The sequence below is a fragment of the Pseudopipra pipra genome, chromosome 21, assembly GCF_036250125.1.
Source record: "Pseudopipra pipra isolate bDixPip1 chromosome 21, bDixPip1.hap1, whole genome shotgun sequence".
Taxonomy (NCBI): domain Eukaryota; kingdom Metazoa; phylum Chordata; class Aves; order Passeriformes; family Pipridae; genus Pseudopipra; species Pseudopipra pipra.
This window is the reverse complement of record NC_087569.1, coordinates 2,761,299-2,785,361: the sequence shown is the minus strand read 5'-3', so window position 1 is coordinate 2,785,361 and position 24,063 is coordinate 2,761,299. Positions and strand designations below refer to the sequence as shown.

Here is a 24,063-nt window from a genome sequence, read left to right as displayed (position 1 = left end):
TCCATACTGCTCAGATGGACACCCCAGAAAGCCCATGGAGGCCTCAGGGTGGTCTGAGAGGACACACAGAGCCTGAACACGCCACCCTTGACAAGCAGAGTGTGTGTCTCAGTTTAGGACCTGGGAATCTTCAGTCACTCGTAGAATCATAGACTAACCCGAGTTGGACGGGACTCACAAAGATCAAGTCCAACTCCTGGCCCTGCACAGGACACCCCAACAATCCCACTCTGTGCCTGACAGTGTTGTCCAAACGCTCCTTGAGCTCTGGCATGAAATGCCAGTGCCAATTTTCACCAGCCCTCCCACAGACCTCGTCAAACCACCGTGTTGTCTGAAGGAGCAGCACTCAGACGCTCACTGCTGGGAGCCCAGGATGGTGTTAACTCCACATGTACTTGGTGTGGGAATGTTTTCTTCGGAATGCCTCCTAACTGTAGCTTCTTTAGGCTCCAGCATTTACCAGGAAACGCTCTGTTCTGTAAGCACTGAGTAATATTTTAAAATGAAATATCTTTCTGGGTACGCCACCCAAGCCAGAATCTGAATTTTAACCTGAAGAAAGGAGATGCCAATCCTTCTGGTTCAGGAATATATAAAATGATGCTGAATCCCCTTGTGTTAGTGACAGGGGCTGAAGCCTTGTCATCCACAAGAACAGCATGGCCTGAGGCGCTCCCTGGACCTCAGACAGGGGTGACCAGACCCGCCCCAGCCCATCTCCAAGGAACCTGCACACATGCTGTTATAACTGGTGTAAAACTCGGCATCAACCCCAGCTAGAGGGAAAGGCACTGCCCCTCCTCACCCCCACTGTGATGGACACAGGGCACAGCTCCTGCCAGAGACTCGCTCCCACGCCGAGGCACAAAGGGAAGGTGTGTGCCCGTGCCGGTGCGGCAGCCGGGGAGCAGAGATCTCCCATCACCACTTTGCAGCTCGCAGAGAAATCCCAGTGAGCAGCAGGAACTGGAACAGGGCAGCCCGAGCTCTCCACCGGCCTGGGTGTCCTTGAGTCCCGCCTCGCCTGCGGCGCAGGGCGGGCGGGAGGCTGAGCATCTCCTGCTGCCACATCCCATCCCGGCCACCGGCAGGGCGGGGGCTCAGGGCCCCGCGCTCTTCACCAGCCGCCTGAAGCCCTCAGAGCCCATTTGGCCATGAGTCCCCCGGGGAGGGGTGGACAGGGGGTCTGCAGAAGGGGCATCAGAGCAGGAAAACTCCTCTCCCCGAAGGTATAAAAGCCAGGGAGCTCGGGACGCCCTCCCAGCACAGCAGCACCGGCACAGGAGGGGTCCTGCACGCCCTGCGAGCGCCGCAGCCATGGCGGGAGCGGAGCTCCCCTGGGGTCGGATGCTCTCCACGGTAATTTTCCAGCTCCAGGCAAGGACCGGTCGCATCCTGCGTGGCACATCATGGCACACGGTGGCCGGGGCCTTCGGGCTGCTCGGGGACTGCCGTGCCCTTGGACCGGGGCAGGGCAGCGGTGACCGGCCGCTGTGTCGCCCGGCGGGAGCCAGGAAAGGGGATCCCCCCTCTCCACGCCCAGCTGGGCAGAGCCAGGGCAGAGGATGCTGGAGAGAGCATCTGCCTTACGGCCCCGCTTCCATGGAGGAGGGGAGGGGAATGAAAAGCAGCACTTACAAAGCAGTTGAGCATGGAGCAGGAGACGCGGCCTGGCAGACTCATGTTCATTTCCCGAGGCGGCAGCAGGGCCGGGCAGGCACAAGCAGCATCTCCTCCCTGCGGCTCCGAGCTGCGGCCGCGGGCCCGGCGCTGCGGCAGCGTCCCCGTCCCCGCTCCGCCGGGAAGGGCAGGAGCATCCCGGCCGCCGGCGGCCCGAGCAGGTGCCGCCGCCGCCGCTGACAATGGAGGGAGGGCGGGCGGAGGACGGGCAGACTCCACCTCCCTCCCGAGGCGGCCGAGCGCGGCTCTGCCATCTGAGCGTCTCCCTGACAGGCGAGGCAGAAAATGGAGCGGGCGGCGCAGGGACCGCGGCCCCGCGGGAGCGGCCCCTTCCTCGCCCCTTCCCGGCGGGGCGGCCCCGGGAGGTGCATTCCCGGCCCCTGGCGCTGCTCCCGCCGGCACCTGCCTCGTGCCGCACTGATGGCGGGAGCGCCGGGAACAATAGCGGGAAGGCGGCTTCATGGTCCGGCACCGAGTCCTCTGCCCCGGCTTTGCATCCCAGAACTGAGCCCTCCGCCCCAAACCCTCCACCCTGACATCAAACCTCTGCCCTCCGGCCCAGCACCGACCCCTCGGCCCCAGCACCAAGCCTTCTGCCTCGGTACCAAGCCATCCACCCCAAGCCACCCACTCTGGCACAGACACTTCCACGCCAAGCCCTCCAGCTCAGCATTGACCCCTCTGCCTCGACCCCTCTGCTCCGGCCGTGCTCCCAGACGCTCAGCCAGGACCTCCCGCTGCACCTCTGAGCCCCCATCCTCCTCCAGTCCTCTCTGCCTGGACATGGAGATGAGGACAAAGGGGCTGCCCTGCTGCTGGCTCACTGCAGAACACTCCCAAGACTAAGTCCCCTTCCCAGGAGCTCCCGTGCGTGCAGGGAGCAGCTGGATGTCCCCAGCTCCCACCAGCACCTGTGTGCCCGAGCTCAGTCCCTGGTGTGGGCAAGGCTCCCCAGGGCCACTGCTCCCCTTGCTGACCACGTGGACAGTCAGCTCCCATTTGGCGACACTCACAGACACAGATGCAGGAAATGCTGTGGTTGAGCACCCACACCCCCCAGCCCCCCCCGGAGCTCACCTTTACTACTTTCAAGCCCACAAGCAAATAGCTCCCAGGTCACAGCCCATCCTAGAAGCCACAGGACAGTGGTTTCCTGGGGAAAACCATCTCCATTTCTACCATCAGCTGCTGCTCTGCCTCCACCGCTGAGCCAGAGGGAGAATCTCTTTCTTCAAATGTAAAATTAAAACCCGGCCCTTCATCAATCCTCCAAGGCCCAACTGTTTTGCTCAAATCACACCAGCTTTCTGCCCTGAAAACAAAACACAGATCCAAAACAGAGCACAGCCCGTAGCTGTTGAGCTCCTCTTAGATGTGGTTGCCCCAAAACCACCACAGACAGCTCTCCCTAGCAATACCAATGAGATCTCAAAGGGTTTTTCTCAAGTCAGACAAAAGATTTGGGCATTTCTCTGCAAAATGGTTCAGTGTTAGATTATTCAGAGCTGCTTTGGCCATGGGACAGCTTTGTGACACCCAGACCTGCTGCCTGCTGTCACTGCAGGGCAAAACACAGTTCCCTGAGCTCTCTTGCTGGGAAAACAATCCCACAGACTGCCCAGGGTCACATCGGATAAAAGACTTGGAAGAACATACAACCACACCTGGAGATAAGCTGTGAAATCCCATTTCACCTCGGCTCTGTCCCACTCCAACATTTACATGGAGTGGGATGGGTGAACATCAGGCACTGCCCATCCTCAGGGGCACCCAACTCAAGCTGGCACCCACAAACCAAAACACAAGGAGAGTAGAGGGATATGGATGAGGACAGAGAGTTATGGATGAGAACAGAGGGTTAAGGATGAGGTTATGGATTTGTCTGGGCCAAATGTGAGTGGCAGGGGAGGTGCCCTGCTCCCTGCAGGTTCTCTGAGGGGAATGTCAGAGGTGTGCTGAGCAAGCAGAGCAGCAGAAGGTGGAAGAAACCTTTTATACCAGAGAGAAAGAGCTATAAACACTGTAAAGTCAATATTTATTCTTTTTCCTAACATGTATCAAGGGAAAAGCAGCACAGCAGGTCTGGGGAACAACTGAAGCACAGGAGTCTCTTGGGCAGAGTTCGAGCATACAATTGTTATTGAGAGCAGACAACACATGACCAGTGTTTATAACACACAAAACCATGGACAAGGCAGGTAAGAGTCTGCTCTGACCCATGGCAAGATTTTTAGGACCCAGGCTCAGTTCAGGGCCTGGCATGGGGCCTGTTTGCAGCTCGAGTTGCAGAAGGACCTTTGTAACCCCCCTAAGCCGCAGCTGCGCCGAGTTAAAGGGCTGCTGGTCAGAGCAGGACTTTGAATTTCCAACCTAAGCCGACCTGAACGCCCACAAATAGAACTGCTTCTGCTTTCACTGAAATATTTCTGTACTTTTAGCATTAGAAAAAGATTCACACATGGCTTAGAAACTTCTGCCCGAGCGCTGAGCCTGGTGCAGAGCAGAAGCAGATCTTGCCCCGCAGTTCAGTGGTTTGACAGAGTTTCAGGAGGAACTGGATTCAGACTCTGCTTTCACTTCCTTCAACAGTTCCCAAAATACCTGCCCTCCTTTCCCCTCCAGTGACCCAGGCAAGGCCAGGAGTGGTGCTGGGCAGCTGGGGTGGCCCAGCACGGGACCACAGAGCGCTCCAGCCTCCTGAGCTGGCTTGGCCACAGGGATTTCCTAAATGCCACCTCGGATGCCTCCCTGGCTGAGCAGCTGAGTTCTGCTCCACTATCACGAATCACCAAGGAAGAGAAGGTTATTTTCACACAACTGGGCTCCTCCTTGTGCATGTGTGTGTTCATGCAGGCAGAGAGAAACCTCCCTCATCATCTCCCAGCCACAACAATCCAAAAGGTTCCTCTGCTCTGAGGAATCAGAGCTGAATATAACCTAGGCAGTTGGTAGGGATTAACCCTTTTCCCTCTCACTAGTACTGCACAGTGTTCCTGTGCTGTTCTTCCCACCCCTCTGGGCACCTCTGCTCCCACCCTGCAGGTAAACAGCTTGCAACCTCTCCTGAGGGTCCCCAAAGGGATTTAGAGGCTCGGAGATAACACAGAGCTTGGCAAAGACAGGACTGGCATTCAAGGGGCCATCCTGCAGCCTCCAAGGGAGATGATATTCCCTATGGAAACATGCCTGCATGCACCAGGAGCCCAGCCTGCAGCATGGGCTTCACAGGGGTGAGCTGCCATCCGGTCCCACGTGCCCAGGGGATCCGTACTGGGAGCAGGGGACAGGCACAGAGATGCTGAAATCTCTCTCGTGGCCTGGAGCCAGTCAACATCTTAAATGAATCATTTTGCCAATGGCTGGCCCAGCATTCCACAGGTTTGGGAATGGGTGGGGGTCAGGGAGCAGCTAATTCCCACCCTGCCAGGTCACCTCTGCAGGGTCTGCAGCTCAACCTCTCCAAAACTGACAATTGTCCCAAGCAAAGGTCTGCAAATGTCCCAAATTGCTGAATGACTCACAGATTAGCTGGGGGAGCCCAAACCCTGTGTGAAATACAGTTGCTGGCAGAGTCTGTTCCCTGCAGAAAGGGTGAGAAGAGCCACAAGCTGATCACAGGGCTGGAACACTTCCCCTATGGAGCCAGGCTGGGAGAGCTGGGGGGTTCACCTGGAGAAGAGAAAGCTCTGGGGAGACCTGAGAGTCCCTTCCAGGGCCTAAAGGGGCTCCAAGAGAGCTGGAGAGGGACTTGGGACAAGGGATGGAGGGACAGGACAAGGGGCAATGGCTTCCCACTGCCCAAGGGCAGGGTTAGATGGGATATTGGGAGGGAATTCCTGGCTGTGAGGGTGGGGAGGCCCTGGCACAGGTTGCCCAGAGAAGCTGTGGCTGCCCCATCCCTGGAAGTGTCCAAGGCCAGGTTGGAACCTGGGCTAGTGGAAGGTGGAGGCAGGGGAGAACCAGACAATCTTTAAAGTCCCTTCCATCCCAAACCATTCCATGATTCCAAGAGGCAAACTGGTCACATCCACTGCAGGGAGCTGCCACCACACCTGACTCAGACTTCTGTGGGCAGGGACACCCTTCCTGACCCTGACATGGCTTCATCCTCCGTTTATTTTTGGTGCCACAAATAAAATTACTGTAAAATTATTTCCTTGGGCTGAAGGCGCCACATCTATCCCTTCTACAGAATAAGGGTGGGCTTTTCATCCCCCCAGCACAGTGCATCCTGCAGACAGAGAGGAGGGAGGGCAAGGGATGGCAGGGATCCGAATGCCCCTGTCCCTGGGAGCACATCCACTGCCCAGACCGCCCTGATCCGCCTCCAGCTGGAGAACTCTGACAGGAAAATTGGCAGGAGGAGCTGACTGCCCTGGGAAGGGACTTCCAGGACACGAGAAGCAAGTCAAAAACAGCCAGGGCAGCTCTGCTTGACAGCCGGGGGCTCTGGCAGCAGAGGGGCCATCAGGGTACTCCAGTTTAGATCCTTCCAGGTCTGAATATTTGTTTTGGATGAAGATCAAGGTAGGAACTGGTCATCTAGATCTTCTTTTTCAGGTAAGGAGGGGGAGGGAGAGACTCGTATCATTTATCTCATCCTAGAATTTAAAATTTCTCCTCTTCCTGCTTGGCAGGTGCCTGCACTGGGATGAGGTGAACTGCACTGGGATGAGATGAACTGCACTCAGACACGGATTTCTCTCTCTCTCCATAAACTGATGCAGGGAGCTGACGAGCTGTGGCCAAAGGGACTTCTTGTTCTGCCTCCCCTACTTCTGTTGCACGAAGGGCATCTTTGCTTCGGGTCCCCCCTACAAGAATAGTTCATTTCCTCAAAGCCTAAGGATGAACTAAAAGGCTGCTGAGCCACTGAGGTGGCCTCCCAGAAATAAACCCCTAAACCTGTGCAAAGAGAAGTTGCTGGTTTATAGCCCATAAATCAGGACTGGGATGGTGAGTTGTCGTCCTTTCATCTTCACAGGATGACAGAAGAGCTTATAGATCTGTAATACTGCATTTAGTATTTGCTCAGGAATTTGCCCAGAGGTGAGCACGGAACAGAATATGGAGAAGGAAACCTTTGAGAAGAGGGACAAAAGGGCAGAAGTCATGGGCTGTCGACTCCATGCACCTCAAGAGGGGACAAGGGAGGGTTGAGCTGCAAACCCCCACCTGGGAAAAGTCATGGGCCCCTCCAAAGGGTAAGAACCGTCATGGAAACTCAGATGTTTACATTCCCAGTATTCCCAGCAATAAGAAGAGGGAATGCTGCCATGGGAGCTGTACATGCAGTGAGAGCTGAGCACCGAGCAGAGCAGCACCTGCACTAACCTACCTGCCAGGGGAGTTTTAAGTAATGTATTAAGGTACCAGGGCTCCACTGGCCAGAGTTAAGGATTAAACCAGCACTAGCGTGGTCTTCAAGGTCATTCCCATCACAGCTGGTCTTTGGGGAAAAGCAGGAAGAGTCTTGCAATCCAACCTCTGAACTGACACTCGCCCAAACATCTGTGCAGCAGAAAGGGCAGAGCAGCTGCTGAGCCACATCTGGGCTGCTGCTGCTGCCACATCAGGGAGAAGCCTCTGGGCATGCCCTTGCTAACTAGGGGGCACTGGTGCTGTGCCCTCTGCCTCCAGTGATCACAGGGAATTCAGGAAGCACTCAGCATGCCTGCAGGGAACAGGATTTCCACCAGCCCTGGAGAGCTCCAGCCCCAAAGCACCCTGGGGTGAGCAGACAACATTCTGGAGCATCTATTAAGCAGCAACCCACCTCCAGCCTTCCCTGTGTTTAACTTGGGAGTCACAGCCTTCTGGAGAGGTCCCAAAAGGACTCCAAGGAGGCTGTCAGGGGTTTACAGCAGCTCTCTTTGCCTTCAGCTGCTGACAGAGGCTCAGGTAAGTAGGTGGAGGCAAGTGCTTATTTCTCCAGCTCACAATTACAAGCCATTTTCTCTCCCTTGCCATGGGAGACAAAAAGCCTGTAAGTCCCTTCCCAAAATGGTGGGTGAGGAGGGGAGTTGTGGGGTTTCCGTGGGATTTTTTTTCCCCAAGAGAAAATAATGATTTTTTTTTTTTTTAAATCGAAGGAACGTTTTAATAAAATATGAAAAAGCCCTAAATCCTTTTCAGAAAGGCCTTTGAAAGGGTATCTTTCAGGTGCTCATGAGGAGCAGAAAATCCTCTTGTCTAGAAGAAACCAAGCTGCAGTTACACCTAAGGGTGGGCAAGGCCAGGTCAGGATAAGATCTACCCAGACACAGGAAAGGAGCACAGGGAAAAGAATAATAGGTCCAAAGTTCCAGTCTGTGCACCCCAAAAAAACACAGAGCTCCAGGGAGGGGTGACAAGGACAAAAGTGGCTTTGCTACAGAGAATTTAAAAGACTAGAGCTCTTCAGATGTCTAAGGGGAATGTAAAATATGTAAGTAAGAAAGAATGTGAATGTCTAAGGGGACTGAAAATGCTGAAGGGCAGGGTGCCCCCAGGCAGCACCACACTTTACTGTTATTCCCTTTACAAGAACTGGGGACCAACCAAAACCACACGGGGCAGGTTCCAAAACACGGCTGGCACAGCTCTGACACACCGGGTTGCTGCTGCAACGTCTTGGTTTTGAAAAGCCTGATGAATTCACAGATGAAAAACCTACCAAGGGCTCATAAAACATCAATGCACTGTTTCTGGATTACCAAGATCCTGCAGGACCTGACAGGTGAGGGCACACACCTGAGCCATGTTCCCCCTGTCAGTGGGTGTCTGACCAGCCTGGCCTTCTCCACGTTACCTGGAGAGTGTTTTGATGCATTTTCCACGTGTTTATTCACTTTTTTTCCCCATTCATATCTGGATACATCTGCATCCCTCTCACCCCCAGAGAAGCTGTTGGGTTTTACACCTCCAATGTGACACCAGGGTAGTTCCAAGGGAAGTGTAAGATCCTTTACCAGGTGTTACTTTCACCTCTCCATCCCAGAGAAAGCTCCTCATCTTGCAGCTCTTCCAACAGGAAGCACAGGAGATCTTGAGGCAAAACCAGGAAGGCACAAGGATAGGGACTACCCCAAAAATGCTGCGTGTGTAACTACTGGAGCTGAGAGTTCAACTAATGCAGAGAGCACGTTTCCTTTCCTATTCCAGTTGTTAACAGAACACGTGGGGGACAATCCCTCAGGAGATGTCACGATTTCCTCGAGCACTCTGCCAGATTTTTATCCTTTTTTTTTTTTTTTTTTAACATGTTTAACCTAAATTTTCATGTCCTCAATTGGAATTTCCAGCCCTCTGAGTGTCTCTGCTGTTCTCCTCAGCACTCCTTCCCCCACGACAACACGCTCCTGGCAGTGGGAGCACGAAGAAGCTGATGCTAATCCGTGTCACTGCAGCAAACTCAGGCTCTGCCCACCCACAGCCCCACATGCAGATCACCCCTCTTCAAACTACCACCCTCAGGGCACTCTCAGCATATTATCTTTCAACATTCCCAGTCTCCAGCTTTTTTTTCCTCCCAGCAGATCCCTCGTATTTTGGGTTATTTCTTGCTGGAGGCATTAGAGGCCCTTTATCCGAGTTTATCAGCAATCTGGCTGCTTTGGCTGGGGTTCAGATTCTCTTCTACCACATTTTTCTGTGACTAATTCTTGTGAAATTTCTGCTACTTTGGTGGCACCAGAGCTGTTATTAACATGGTGTTAAATCCTTCACTGAGAGGTGACAGAGGAACACAATGAGAAACCCCAGCAATAAGTTTTAAAGTAAAAATAAATCATAAGCCACAAATGTCACTAGTCCAGGGAGACAGGAGAGGTTTCTAGTCTTACTTCCTTTTTTCCCCAATCTATTCCAACAACAGGTTTAGGGGTAAATGTATCCTATCAACATCATCTTGCTGACAGTGATAAAAGCTCTCTGTGTTATATTATTATATATAATATACAATACTATAGCACTCTTCTTGTTCATTCTTGCATTTCTTCTCATGCATTTAGCAGCAATACAATATTTGGACACACAGAGAAACAGACCACCCACAGAGGACAGAGGCAGACTGGAATCATGGAATCATTGGGGTTGAAAAAGCCCTCCAAGATCATCGAGTCCAATTGCCAAGGCCAAAACTAACCCATGTCCCCAAGTGCCACATCCACGTCTGTTAAACCCCTCCAGGGATGGGGACTTCACCCCTGCCCTGGGCAGCTGTGCCAGGGCCTGACCACACTTTCTGTGAAGAAAATTTCCCTGATGTCCAACCTGACCCTCCCCTGGCACAGCTGGAGGCCGTTCCCTCTCCTCCTGTCCCTTGTTCCCTGGGAGCAGAGCCTGACCCCCCCCGGCTCCCCCCTCCTGTCAGGGGGTTGCAGAGCCAGAAGGTCCCCCCTGAGCCTCCTTTTCTCCAGGCTGAGCCCCCCCAGCTCCCTCAGCTGCTCCTGCTGCTCCAGCCCCTTCCCAGCTCCGTTCCCTTCCCTGCACACACTCCAGCCCCTCAGTGTCTTTCTTTAGAGAGGAAATAGGATATGGACTCACCATCCTCAGACACCGTCCAACCTTTCCTGGTTCAATCACAGCTCAGTCTCTTCTTGTTCCTCCACAAGTCTCACCTGCAGCAAAGAGAAGACAACCCAGAGCAGAAGCTGAGTTTACAGGAATTGAGTTTAGAAAGGAAATTAGTCCAGAAGTTTAGTTTACAGGAATGATATTCCCCCATGGCCAGTGCCCTGTACCTATCCCTGCTGTCCTTCAGTTCATGCCCTTTCCAAGAGCTACTGGAAATCAGATTCAGTATCACAGGGGACACACCAAATCCTTTAGGACAGCCACTAACACAGCACACAAGACTCATCACCCATCACAGGTACAGGTACAAAACCCACACCTTGGGAACATGGGAGGGAGCTGAAGGAAGACAGGCTTGGCCATTGTGGTTCAAGGACCTGGAGAGGATCCTTCCTAAAGAACTTTTGAGAAGATTGCTGTGGACTTGGGGAGGAAATCACTTCTAAAATCCAGTCCTGCCAGTGCCATGAAAAACCAGCAGCCCCTTCTGCCAGCTTTGCCCCCGCTCACAGGTCACAGGAGGCATTTCTGGGAGGGGAAAAGCCAAGCAGCAAGACTTAAGCAAGGTCCTGCTCCAAGAAAATCCTTTCCAATAGGATCAGACAGTCCAATGGGTGATCCTGGGAGCTCCACTGAGGAAGCTCTCTCCAATATGGGATCATTTGATCACCAACATCTCTCTCACTCTGCCTCAGCTCTGCTCTTCCAGCCCCACTCAGGGGCCAGGCTGGACGTGGCTTGGAGCAACCTGGGCTAGTGGAAGGTGACCCTGCCCATGGCAGGGGGTGGGATGAGATGAGCTTTAAGGTTCCTTCCAACCAAAACCATTCTGGGATTCTGTAATTCTGCACATGTCCCAGTGTTCATTAAGTACAATGGTTTAAGCAGGGATGTTCAGTATTCAGGTGCAGCCTGAGGACGGCTCAGAGCTCACCAACCAAACCTGATTTTTGCAGGCCAAAGCTTCAAGAACACTCAAGGACTTTGGTAATTTTTGCCACCATTAATTTTAACCTCTCTCCTCCTTAGATGAAACACAAATGCCAACAGATGTGCAACTGGGGAGCGTCTAAACCTCCCACACAGCACACCCCAGGCTGAGCATCCCCCTCCTTCCACCACTGAGGAATTGTGTCAACTACAAAAGAGCTTCTGAATACCTGCCCGAGGCTTTCCCTTACTCAGGAATTTCCTTCCCAGCCCAGAATAAGGTGAGGTTTGACACCTCCACCCCACAAGACCAAGCTGAATCAAGGATTCAGGGTTGGAATGTGAGTCTCACCGGGAGCCCTGTGGGAAGGAGCTCCTGCCCTGCTTGAGGTTGGAATCATTATCCTTGGCCTTTCTGCTCACTGCTCACAACCTGCCATGCATGGGACAGGAAAGGACAGGAGAAAGGAATGGGAGTTCAGAAAGGACTCAAAACTTATGCAATATATTGATATACTTAATTATCTGTATAGGGCCATGGAGATGCCCCGAGCACTGGAGCCCCTCTGCTCTGGAGCCAGGCTGGGAGAGCTGGGGGGGTTCACCTGGAGAAGAGAAGGCTCCAGGGAGACCTGAGAGCCCCTTCCAGGGCCTAAAGGGGCTCCAGGAGAGCTGGAGAGGGACTGGGGACAAGGGATGGAGGGACAGGACAAGGGGCAATGGCTTCCCACTGCCAGAAGGCAGGGTTAGATGGGATATTGGGAAGGAATTCTTGGCTGTGAGGGTGGGGAGGCCCTGGCACAGGTTGCCCAGAGAAGCTGTGGCTGCCCCATCCCTGGAAGTGTCCAAGGCCAGGTTGGACAGGGCTTGGAGCAACCTGGTCTGGTAGAAGGTATCCCTGTCCATGGCAGAAGGGTCTTTAAGGTCTCTCCAACCCAAACCATGCCATGATATTACCTTACATTTAAAAGCAGATCACCAGGTTTCAGGAAACTATGAAAAAAAAAAAACCACAATGGGAATCAAACTTCCCAGGAAAACAGAAAAAGCCAAATACTGCAATATTGCCCTTCAAACCCAGATCAGCCTGGCTCTTTTCAACCATAAAAGCCTTTTTTCCACTCTTTAGAAATTATCTCACATCTCAAGACTTCACAGAGAAACGAGCAGCAGCCACCACACCACTGGGAGAGTCACTGCCAGCAGGTGACTTACAAGTGAGGTGAGAGGCACAATTAGCAAGGGAAGTAAAATGTTAAATATGCTTTTTTTCAGGAAATCTGAAGATATCTGAATTATTAACACCGAATGACACACAAGGACTGTTCCTGCAGAGCAGGTACAGATTTATCCAATCATTACTCATTGCCACCTCAGTTTCTCAGTTCCTTCCTCAGAGGAGAAGTTGGTAATGGCCAGAAACCGAAACTCTTTGGCTGTGTCATGTGTGAGGAAGTTCCTCCTGGCTCCCATCCCCCAGCTCCTCTGGAAAGCCACAGTTGCCCAAGAAAAAGGCAATTCATGGCAGGGGACTCTGCATGAGCTCAGCCCCCAGGAATGCTGTCACTCTTCCATCCCCAAGGGCTTCCTCCTCCTGTTGGAGCAGGGACAGAGCTGAAGGGGCTCCTGAGGGTCCATGGGGTGAAGGAAGCCAGGAGATACCACAAAACCCCAAGTGCTGCTTGTAGAACCGAGGACCTCCAACATTACCCAAATTACACCTGGCCCAGGCTTTGCTCCTGCACTTGTGCACTTCCACATGTTCCTGTGCTGGCATCCCAAATGCATCCCCCTGTTTCAGGACTCCTCCTTCCAAAGGCTGTTGTGTCCTGCTGGCTGCTGGCTCTGCCACTGTGGCTTCCAGCCAAAGGGTCTCCAGCCCTCGGGAAGGAGGTGGCAGCTGCCCAAAGCACCCAGCACTGCTGTCCAGCACCTCTCTGGGCTGGCACCCACCACCTCCCCTGTGCAAGTCAGGTTTGGCAGCTGCTCAAGGGTCTGTTTCCCATGCAAAGAGGTTGGATTCCCTCAAAATCCAGGTCAGAAGCTCCCCTTAAAATCTCGGTCACAGGGGATGGGCTGGGGGTGGCACCTGCTGTGCCAAGGTGGAGGCTGATGCTGTGGAATTAAATGAGACCAGAGACAGGGAAAGCCAAGACAGAAGGGATGGAACTGGAGAGAAAGTAAGAGAGAACGATGCCCTTTCACACACAGATGGAATCACAGAGTCACAGAATGCTTTGGGTTGGAAGGGACCTTAAAGATCATCTCATTCCAACCCCCACTGTCACAGACAGGGACACCTTCCACTAGCCCAGGCTGCTCCAAGCCCCATCCAACCTGGCCTGGAACACTTCCAGGGATGGGGCAGCCACAGCTTCTCTGGGCAACCTGTGCTAGGGCCTCCCCACCCTCACAGGGGAGAATTTCTTCCCAATATCCCACCTAACCTTGCCCTCTGGCAGGGGGAAGCCATTCCCCCTTGTCCTGTCACTCCAGTTCCTGATGCAGAGTCCCTCTCTGGCTTTCTTGTAGCCCCTTTCAGATCCTGGAAGGAGCTGTGAGGTCTCCACACAACCTTCTCTTCTGCAGGCTGAACAGCCCCAACTCTCCCAGCCTGTCTCCAAAGGGGAGGTGCTCCAGTCCCCTTATCAACTCTGTGGCCTCCTCTGGACTTGCTCCAACAGTTCCAGGTGCTTCTTATATTGGGGGCACCAGAACTGTACAGGGTATTCTAGGTGGGGTCTCACCAGAGAGGGGCAGAATCCCCCCTCACCTGCTGCCCACGCAGCCCAGGGCACGGGGGTTTCTGGGCTGCCAGTGAACGCTGCCAGCTCATGTGGATTTTTTTGTCAACCATCACCCCCAAGTCAGCCCAAACCCCAAACCCTCATGCTGTTATGCTGCTGTGCCCCCAGGGCCAGGCCAAGAGCCCACTGCCCTCCCCATGGCTCGCTGGAGGGTCACAGGATGATGCTGGTGGGGCCAGGGGGCCGATGCCACCTGACACACCCGGGCTGAGGGAAGTAGAGAAAATAACTCACTTCACTGGAGCACTTTTACAGCTCGTAACTTCCCTGGAACTCTCAGTCCAGGAGCCAAACCCTCTGATAATGATGCCCTGTCAGAGGTGAGAACACTTGTAAAACCCTTAATTTGTTCCCTCCACAACCTCCTGCCCATGTGACTCACACCACTCTTCCTTACACAACCACACTGTGGCCTCCAGGGATCTTTGCCCTTCCTGGTGAGCAGCAGGGACCAGAGCAGGGTCTGGAAACCTCTGTCCCAGTTCACTGCAGATGCTGGAAGAGCCTGGCCAGGACAGAGCTCTGCCTGCAGAGCTGGCCCTGTCCTCCTCCAGGATGCTCAGCCTTGGCCCTGGCCAGACTGTCACACGCACCAGTGACTGTCCTTTCCCAAAAACAGCAGCTCTGGACTCAAACCCCCAGGTCTCCCTTCAACTGCAATCCAAGCCAAGGTGGGATAGAAACCGTACGTGCACTGGAAATCCCAGCTCTCCACACAAACAACCAGGCTGCCAAAAACCGGGAGAATCCAAAACCCAGGAGAATCGTTTCCTCTCTCTCTGCCTCTCCACATCTCATGGAGGTGCCACAAAAGTCCAGAGCTGTGGATTTACAGGAGTCTTTGAGAAAAGCTTAAAGCCACACCTCCAGCACACCTGATTAACGACAGCAAGCTGGGAACATGGAACAACAATGGCACTCCCTGCCAGCACACCATGGGGAGCAGAGGTCCTGGGGGAGGGAGGGGGGATGCCCATCACACACAGGGGGATTTCAGACACACACATGGAGCTTTGGAAAGGTGGGAAAGGCAGTTACAGCTTTCCAGCTGGTCAGTGCAGCCAGAGAGGTGTCACAGAATCATGGAATGCGCTGAGTTGGGAGGGACCCCCAAGGATCCTGGAGTCCAACCCTCAGCCCTGCACAGGCCCAGCCCCAAGAGTCACCCCCTGTGCCCCAGAGGATCAGCCAAACCCTCCCTGAGCTCTGGCAGCCTTGGGGCTGTGCCCACTGCCCTGGGGAGCCTGGGCAGTGCCCAAACAGCCTCCGGGGGAAGAACCTTTTGCTGAGATCCAACCTGAGCCTGCCCTGACACAGCTCCAGCCATTCCCTGGGGCGTCGTGGGTGCCCCAGGCAAGGTGGGTGGCCCCTGGCAGCTCCTCACTTCCCGCTGGGAAACTCGGTTTTAATTGCTCATAAAAGTGCAGCAATTGTTTGCAGTGGGAGCGAAGCTCTCTGTGCTCAGCTCCTGCCCCAGGCAGAGAGTTATGCTTTAATTTCAGCTAAAATCGTAGAGTTAGTCCTGGCACACTTAAAGGGGAAAAAAATAAGTCCAATATTGAACAGGGGATGTTAGGAAAAAAACCCAAAAAACAGGAACCCTTTTAACCTTATTGTGATCCCAAATGAAAGAGAAACAGTCATCTCAAGCCTCTCGACTAATTAGAGGCTAAAAATATAATTGTCAGACCCCACAGTTACATGCAAAGCAGATTGTATGGGATGGTCTTTGTTATTTTAAACAAAATTACAGTTCTGAGGGCTGTTTCTAATGAAGGCCACGACCAGCTGCTCTTCAACAACAAATCTCTTTTACTGCTGAATAACTACTAAAAAGAAAGGATGAGGCTACCAGAGCTCAGGAATGTCACAGCAGTACCAGATGATGGTGACAAGTTGCCAAAGTATTCAGATTGCTCTGGAAGGGATCATAATTTATGGGTCTAACCAGGGGCAAGGGATGAATTCCAAGATGCAGAATTACCCATGGATGAAGGGCTGCTGGAATTGCAGATTAGAGGACCCCACAGACACCTCCACATGAGCTGCTCATACAGGGACAGGCAAAAAGTCTGCTGCAATAATATATGACAGTAGTGGTGGCAGAGGGGATGGATTGGTGGCACTTCTGTCCCCCCACTTCTGTCCCACAGCTACAGCTGACTCTGGGTGGCCAGAGCTCAGCCAGCATGTTTGGAGCAGGAACACCAATCCCATCTAGTAATCCAAAATAAAAACAGCTTGGATATGCAGCTTAAAAACCAAATATAATAATTAAAAAAAATCCTTCAATATGCTGAAGTATTTATGCAAAATATCAGCTCTGGGCAACTCTGACAAGTATAGCTCTCAATCCAATTACTGGTAGATGAAGTTTCAGAATGGAATAAATTCCATCAAACTTATGGAAAAAGTTGTGCTTGTTGCTGCTTGGAGTACTTCAAATGGATCAAACAGTTAGATTTTAGTCCAGGTCTGAAAACACAAATCCCCTCCACAGGGTTCTGGGCAAGCAGAGCTGCCCATGGTGCCCTCAGCACATCCCACACCTCCAGCTGCTCTTCCCAAGGAGATCAGTGACTGGGGATCACAGAGTCCCACATCCAAAGTTATCCCACCTGGGAGATGTGGGAAGGGTAAGAGGAGTTGTCCCAGGGGAGGGGGGTACCTGCCATGGCACTGCAGAGCTGCACCTGCATGACCCATCCTGGGTGCTGGGAGACATTCTCAGGCCAACAGGGAGCAGGACATGGGTGTCACCTTGCTCAGCCCATGGCACAGAGCCAACCACATTCCACCTTGGCTCACCCACAGCCACCAGGAAAAGGTCATGGCTTGCAAACCCTTCCTGGCCAACCAACCAAAGAGCCAGGCCACGATTAAAATGCCCTGGAAGTGGGGTTTTTCTTCATATTTAAAAACAACCAAGACCTCTTTGAAGGCTGATTAGGCTCCACCTGCATTCCAAGGGGGAACATCTAGGTTTCAAACATGAGACTGTTCCCAAGAGCTCAGACCAGGACACATAAAGCAGCAATTTGCAGGACTGGAGTAGCCAGGAATGCTCCTGACTGCACAGCACCATCCTATGGGAGAAGGGCCCTCAAAAACACATCCAGAGGTGGCTGTGCTGGTCCTCGTGCCCATTCCCAGAGCAAGAGGATGTTGGAGGCTGGTCTTGGTTATGGAGTGACACAGGGAATACAGGGACAGAGTATCCAGCCCCATGACTGAGCCAGGGATCAGGGGGGGACACAAACAAGCACGTGCCAGCTGCAGAGGAGGGCAGGGGGATGTGTGTGTGAGGATAAGGTTACACAGAGCAACAGCAGGATGGAAAGCAGAGCTCCCTTGGGAGAGCAAATCCCTAAGGAAGGGCTGAAGGAATGGCAGAGCAAGGGAGAGAATGGGCAGAGCAAGTCCAGGATTTCAGGAGCACAACTGCCACAGAGTCAAACCACCCAAATGGCCAAGGGGGGTGAGAATGATGTGGAGATTTTGCCAAGCTCAAGGTTTTCGCAGCAGCAGTTCCAGGCTGAGGACTTACCATGGAAATGGGGAAAAAACGTCAGGCCCAGGGGGTGAGTGGAGCAGAGGGGAGCTCTGCCTTGAACAGGGGAGAAACTACACAGCATGGGGGGGGGATTCAGAGGCAGGGGAGAAATTAAGAATAGGGGGGAAGGGGAGTAGTGTCACAGGGAAGAACAGACAGCACAGGACCAGAGGTGAGAGGACAAGCCAGAGAACACGTGCCTGGTGCAGGGAAAGGAGCAGAGTGTCCTGGCAACTGGGGTGAACCAGGAGCTGAACTGGGGTAAGGACCCCGGGGCAGGAGCAGCACTGGGGTACAGACAGGTCTGGGGTCATGCCAGTGAACGGTGTAGAAGTGAGGACTGCTGGGGGTGGAATAAACAGCCCTGGAAGGAAGGATGCAGGAATGTAGAAGAGGGTGTGGAGGGAGCTGGAGGGGGAAATGGGCAAACAAGATCAGAGCTTGGGGGAGGAAAATACCACCAGAATTCAAAAAATGCCAAACTCGATAGGCTGGGCCAAGGATGCACCTGGAGCAAAGACCTGCCAGTGACCTCTGTGTCAGGGGACAGCTGAGCCTGGGGACACCATCAGTGGTCTAATGACAACTTGTTTTGCGGAAGAGTGAAGAAACAGGGGAGGGGGAGATCCTTCTGGTGCACCCAAGCCACAGGACCACATCCCCAGCAGCATTTTGTCTGTCCCACCCTTTCCTCTGCCACCTCTCGCTCAGCCAGGAGTCAGGAGAGATGGATACACAGAGGAGCCAGAAAACAGTTTATACCACGTGCAAGATGGAACAAGATGATATTTAAGGTCCCTTCCAAGCCAGGCATTCTTTGATTCTATGAGGTGGTGGTACATGGGCAGATTGACAGACCCCAGCTCGGAGGGTCCAGCAGTGCCACCGAGATGCCATCAAGGTGTACAGGATAATGAGGGAAGAGAACGCTTTGCCAGACCCCTAACGAGCACTGCCATCCATCTCTGCAATGGCTTTAAGCATAATTAATTCCAGCAGCCTGCCTGCCTGCCAGCTGACTCCACTCTTTACATTAATGACAGTGAAATCCCAGTTTCAAGGGGAAAGCAGCGACTGCAAAGGAAACAGAGCCAGGAGCACGAGCGGGATCACCTCCCTTCCCTTCCCAAGGCTGTGACACAGCCCCGGGGCCGGGGCAGCCGGTGGCACCAGGTGGCAGCAGCACACAGGGGATGCTCCCTTGCCAGGGCAGCCTCTGCCTCCTCCTTCGTCTTCCCAAGGAGCTGGCAGGGAACAGGGACTGGCAGCGGCTCTGCCATGGCCGTGCTGATTCATTTCCCATCCCAGCCAGGGAGAAGCCCGAGGCACCAGCAGAGAGCAGGACAGACCCCTCATTCATTTCAACGAGGGCACATGGAGGAGCCACGGACAGAGAGAGCCCCCGCTGCCCCCGTGCCATCCCTACCCTCCAGGCCTTTCATCCCGAGCTGGCAGGGAAGGGATTCAAAGCTGAGGCTCCAAGCTGAACTCCATAACCATCACACTTGACAGAGACAGGAAGCACAGCTTTGGCAAACATTTCCCAAGTCCCCTGTAACTCCAGCCCGTTGTTCTCCAAGCTTTGTTTGCTTTTCTTTTAAAAAGCAGTTGGGACATTTCAAGTCACAATTAAGCCTTTATTCAAGTACAAACAATTGCCTGGTCCCTACCCAAAGCAGTGCAGATGGACCAATCCCAGCTGCAATCCAGGCTCCTGCCTGCTCCTGGGGGTCCTGCAGCCCCGGAGGGAGGGATGTGTGGGTGCTGGGCTCCCTCTCACCCTGCCCTGGCAGTGCCTCTCTCCTCACCGTGCACTGATCTGAACTCAGTCTCAGGAAGGAAGCAGCAACAGCTTCAAGGAAATGGTGCCTGCACTACTGAGGTCACATCCCAAGTCTCCAGGCTGGAAAAGTACTGTCTAAACTGCTCTCTGTGCAAACACTCAGATCTCGTTATGCATGAGGAGAATTCACCTTTTAATTCCCGTCAGCTTGGGGAGTCTCTGACAGCCGTGGTTTTCTTTGAAAAGCAATCTTTGTGACTGCAGAAAAACATGAAATATGTGACCCAAATGCACCAGAAGGCTCTGAAATCTCTCCCCCTCTCCACCCCACAACAGCTTTTCCCAGCTGAGCTCAGGGCTCTCCGGAGCATCCACCTGCAACATCCTTGCACTCAACATGTGGGTATTTTAAAACAATTTCAACCAAACAGCAGCAACACAACTTCAGCCCTGCTGTTTTTATAAATATAACTATTATTCTTTTATACAGGTGCATAAACAGACCCATCTGGTATTACTTTAGGACTCCTAGGGTTTCTGAGGCATCTGCCTGCAGCCAGAGGACAGGATGGATGGTGGAACTATAGCCCTTGGTAAAGGCAGCTGGACACCTCTGGCATCCAAACTGGTACCTGCCTGCAAGGATCTGGATCCCCACTGGGACAAACAGGCAGTAGAAACAGCGTCTGAAAGAAAAAAATACTGCTGTTATTCCAGGTGATCACATGCCCTGTAATGGTCCTGTAACAGTACTGGGGTTCACAGCCCTGTGACAGCTGCAATTCCAGCTCCTGGACTCTGGAATCACGTGCTGCTGGCCAGAACTCCAGGCCAGAGCCCACGTGCCTTCATTAACAGACAAAATTTCTAGGAGAGCCTGTTTTCTCCAAGAACAGTTTTCTTCTACGGGAATGAAATGAAGCATTTTTTAGTAACACAGATAAACACGTATGTGCAAAAGCTATGACTGAAACCACAGCAGGTTTGGGAGGACAACAAAGCATCAGGATTTTTTCTCTTGGCTCACCCAAACCAAGCCCAGTTTCCCCAGCAGCCTCCCCACAACCAGCTGCCCTAAGGAGGTGGATCCTGCACCAGGATCTGCAGTGCTGACAGCGACGTCCAACCCTTGAAATGTGGCTGGGAACACACATCTCTGCTGAGCACTCCCGGTGGAAACCCAGCTTCTCTTCAAAACTTGCCATAATTGTGCCATCATCAAACGAATTTCCCATGTCCCCCTTCCCCAGGAAGAACCTCTAAACCAGAGCAATGGGTCCCTGCTCAGGTTTCTACCATGACGATACAGAAGACCACAAGAGGAGAGGGAAACACTTGAGAGCTGTTACTGAGTTAAGAACTCAGTTGGGATTACACATCCAACCTGAGCATGGTTGGCTCTCATGGAAACCCTGGGTCTGTGGGCAGCACCTCCAGATGGTTTGTTATGTTGACAGCCTGGACACCCTCCATCCTTCTGGCACTGTGCAGAGAAGCCTTCTGAGGGCTCGTGTTGCCACTGCTCCTCTTCCCAGCCAGGCAATGAACTTGGAAACTTGCCCTTCGTGAGGCTTTTCTGGGGGTGGTATCCCTCCCAAAACCAAGCAATACCTCACCTGGCCTTGAACAATTCTGCTTCACCCAAATTGGTTTAAGAAGGTTGAAGTAGGTCCCCTGGTCTTTAATTTCCAGGTATCTGGAGCCTGCAAAAATGCTTTGTACTTCGGCAGTGGAAAATCCCATGGAGGGACTGCCTTGCACACTGACCTGCTTTCATTAATAACCTCACCTCAAAGGATGTGGGCAGGTCAGCAACTTCAGCTGAGCTTAAGTGCTCCCATCCCTGCTCTCCACCACGAGCTTAACTGCTGCTAAAAACAGCTCTGGCCATGCCGGCCGCTCCAAAGGCACTCTTAGAAAGGGAAATCCCCAGCCAATCGATCCAGGGGAAGGGAAGGCAATTGGATATATATATAGCAAGTCCCCAGCTTATCTAGCAGCAAGAGCTGCTCACATTCACACACTCTGTCCCTTCCTGCTGCCAGCTTCCACCAGCATGGGGGATGAAGGCGGCCACATGCCGGGCTCGGTACTGAAAGGAGCCTGAGGATTTATACTCATCTGCTGCAATTCACACGAGGTTTTATCAGGGCCAGGAACAGAGCCTGGGATTTATTACGGTTATCAAAGGGAAGAACACTCATTAGGGATCAAATTCCTGCCTCTAAAAGGTTTAGGAGACAACTGAAATGCATCAGACTGGCTCTACTTAAGATAAATCTCAGGAAGCAATGGGGTTTTTATCGTCTCTGCCCAAATAGGAGGCAGTTCCCTTCCTCCCGTCAGTGCATCACTGACTGGCACAGGTGGAACCCCATGGCTGCTGAAACCAGTGGCAGTCCCAGCCAAACCCAGGTTTTCCCCAGTGCTGTGTATCCACTCCAGCTCACACTCTGCCACACAGGTCACACCCCGAGCTCCAGCACCATAGAACAGGCTGAGTGGAAAGCTGGAATCACAGCACCCAGGGAGGCACCTTCCCACTTCCCAGCTCCCATGGCTCCAGTATCAACCCTCTGCTGTGGGATTTTGGGGGGTGGGAGGAAGCAGGAGCAGCAGCACGAGGGCAGTGGGATCCCACCCGCTGGGCTGCTGCTCCCCAGGGAATTCCAGCAGAGGAACCGGCTGCTCGTTCCGGCCTCGGTTTTGGCTGCTTCGTCATGAGTAAAACACGCTGAAAATGTGACTTCCTCTTCTACAGACCTATTGAACCTTTTTGGAGAAGTCTAAGGAACTTCCTCTTGTATTTCAATAAAAGACAAGCTCACAGGAAGAACGGTTCCTGTCATACTTCTGGGAATTCCTCTAGTAAAAACACCTATTGAAGAGGGAACGATGCAGTAGGAGAAAGGGAGGTGGAGGGGGTCACTTTTCACCAAGTCTGTGGTTTATTATAAAACAAAACTGTGAGTCCACTTTACAGCACAAACCCACTTTTACTTCCTCTTTTACCTCATTAAGCAGCAGCAATGAAAGCTCTGCACAGTTTCCTAATGAGCCAGATCTGCACAGAACCCCTGCATTCGAGAGTTTCATGTTAAAAACATAATCTCCCTTCGCTCTCCTTGCTGAACAAAACAGGCTCTGTCTAGGATCATCTTATCCAGCATCCAAAGGTGCTTGGCCACGTCTTTTCCTTTGGAAATGCACACGTGAGGCAGCAGAGAGGGATCCATCTCCCTGCTGGCACACCAGGAAGGGTGGCACTCCCTGAAGACTGTGAATATATTGACTTTTAATTTATAGAAAGGGGAAAGAGCAAAGAGCAGGGTAGGTAAGACATGACCTCATGCCAGCCTGAGAAGGGCAAGGGACACCAGGGAGGGTTTGCTAGCACATCCCAGCCCTGGCATCCACTCCCCCATGGATGTGCATCCAGCCCTGCTGGCTCCCTGCCGGTACCGTGCCATTCCCTCAGCCTGCAATCTGTCTCCAGGCTGCCCTATAACGAGCACAGCACCTTGGATGCTCGAAGGGAATGGTCAGGGGTGTGAGTCAGTCACAGGCACTAAAAAGGATGCAACCAATCCTTCAGGCCACAGCAGGCCTGTTCACTCCGTTCTGATCGTTTATTATCTCAAAGCCCTGCAGAGGTTTCCCTGCAGGCCCTGCTCCTCCCTTAGTCCATCAAATCTCAGCCTGAGGCAGCTCCATTAATTATCCCTTCTGCAACCAGACTCATCCCTCACCTTCAGCAAGCAGCAAAGCTCCAACACGTTTCCTCACGCTCCCAAAGGGCTGTGGGACACAACATCACCCAGGAGCAGAGTCAACATCATGACTGAGTGTTTATGGCAAAGACCAACTGTGCCCAGGTCACCCCTCCAAAGATGCTGCCCCCCAAATCCCACTCTGTTCTCACCAGGCCCGGCAGACGCCCACTCCAAGGATGGCAGCTGAGGAGCAGAAACGGAGCTGTCACGGAGCAAAGCTGCTGCAGCAACAGCTTGGCTGGAGGGGACGTTTCCCCTGCGGGCAGAGGAGCAGTTGGCACTGCCCTGGGAGATGGTGCAATGTGGCAAAGCCACGGGGAACGTCTGGGACTCTCTCTTGGATCCCCTCGGGGATTTCTGCACCGACCTCCAATGCCTGGGAGACTCTTCCCTCACCCCTTCCCTCACCACAGCACTTCTAAGGAACACCTCCTGGGCTCCTGCCATCATGTGCCCTTTAGGAACAACAACAATGCACCACAGGTTCAAAACCCCCCGGAAAACGGGGACTTCACAGCACAAACCAGCACTTCTCCTTGGAAATCAAGGGACTTTCTCTTCCCGTGGGCAGCTATACCCACACACAAAAGCTCAGTGCACATCAACATCAGACATCCAGAGCACAATATAGTTTCACTTGCCCAAGTTCAGAGGTACCAAGGCCCTCAGCAGGGCTGCAGTGTGGGAGCTAGAGCAGGAGCAGGAAGGATATGCAGCACTGGGTTATCCTGGGGATGATAAAACTTGTAAATCTAGAAATAAAAGTACTTTATAAAGGCACTGTACCCTGTGAGCTGTAGTACCAACCGAGGCTGGCAGTGCCAGAGCTGGCACCAGTACCAAAATTCCCAATCACCTGGTTATCAATCAGCTCAGCCAGGCTACAACTGCTTTGTGAAGAGCCACTGCTGATCTCAGCTGTTGTCCCTCTTCCTGGACACTGTGTTATTCCCTCTTCCTGCAAAAGGAAAAGGGGCA

General features: G+C 53.0%; 1 protein-coding gene across 2 annotated transcripts in view; it reads right to left on the bottom strand.

Annotated features, from left to right (window-relative positions):
* MTMR4 (myotubularin related protein 4) overlaps nucleotides 1-24,063 on the bottom strand; it is a 57,537-nt gene that overhangs the window by 26,830 nt on the left and 6,644 nt on the right. Inside the window, exon 2 of one of the 2 annotated variants that reach the window (XM_064677647.1) lies at nucleotides 10,210-10,283. In XM_064677647.1, coding sequence (XP_064533717.1) covers nucleotides 10,210-10,212 — 3 coding nt within the window. In that variant the 5' untranslated portion in view covers nucleotides 10,213-10,283. Of the gene's footprint in view, nucleotides 1-1,641; nucleotides 1,850-10,209; nucleotides 10,284-24,063 lie in introns of those variants that run through there. The other variant, XM_064677646.1, reaches the window with a different exon arrangement.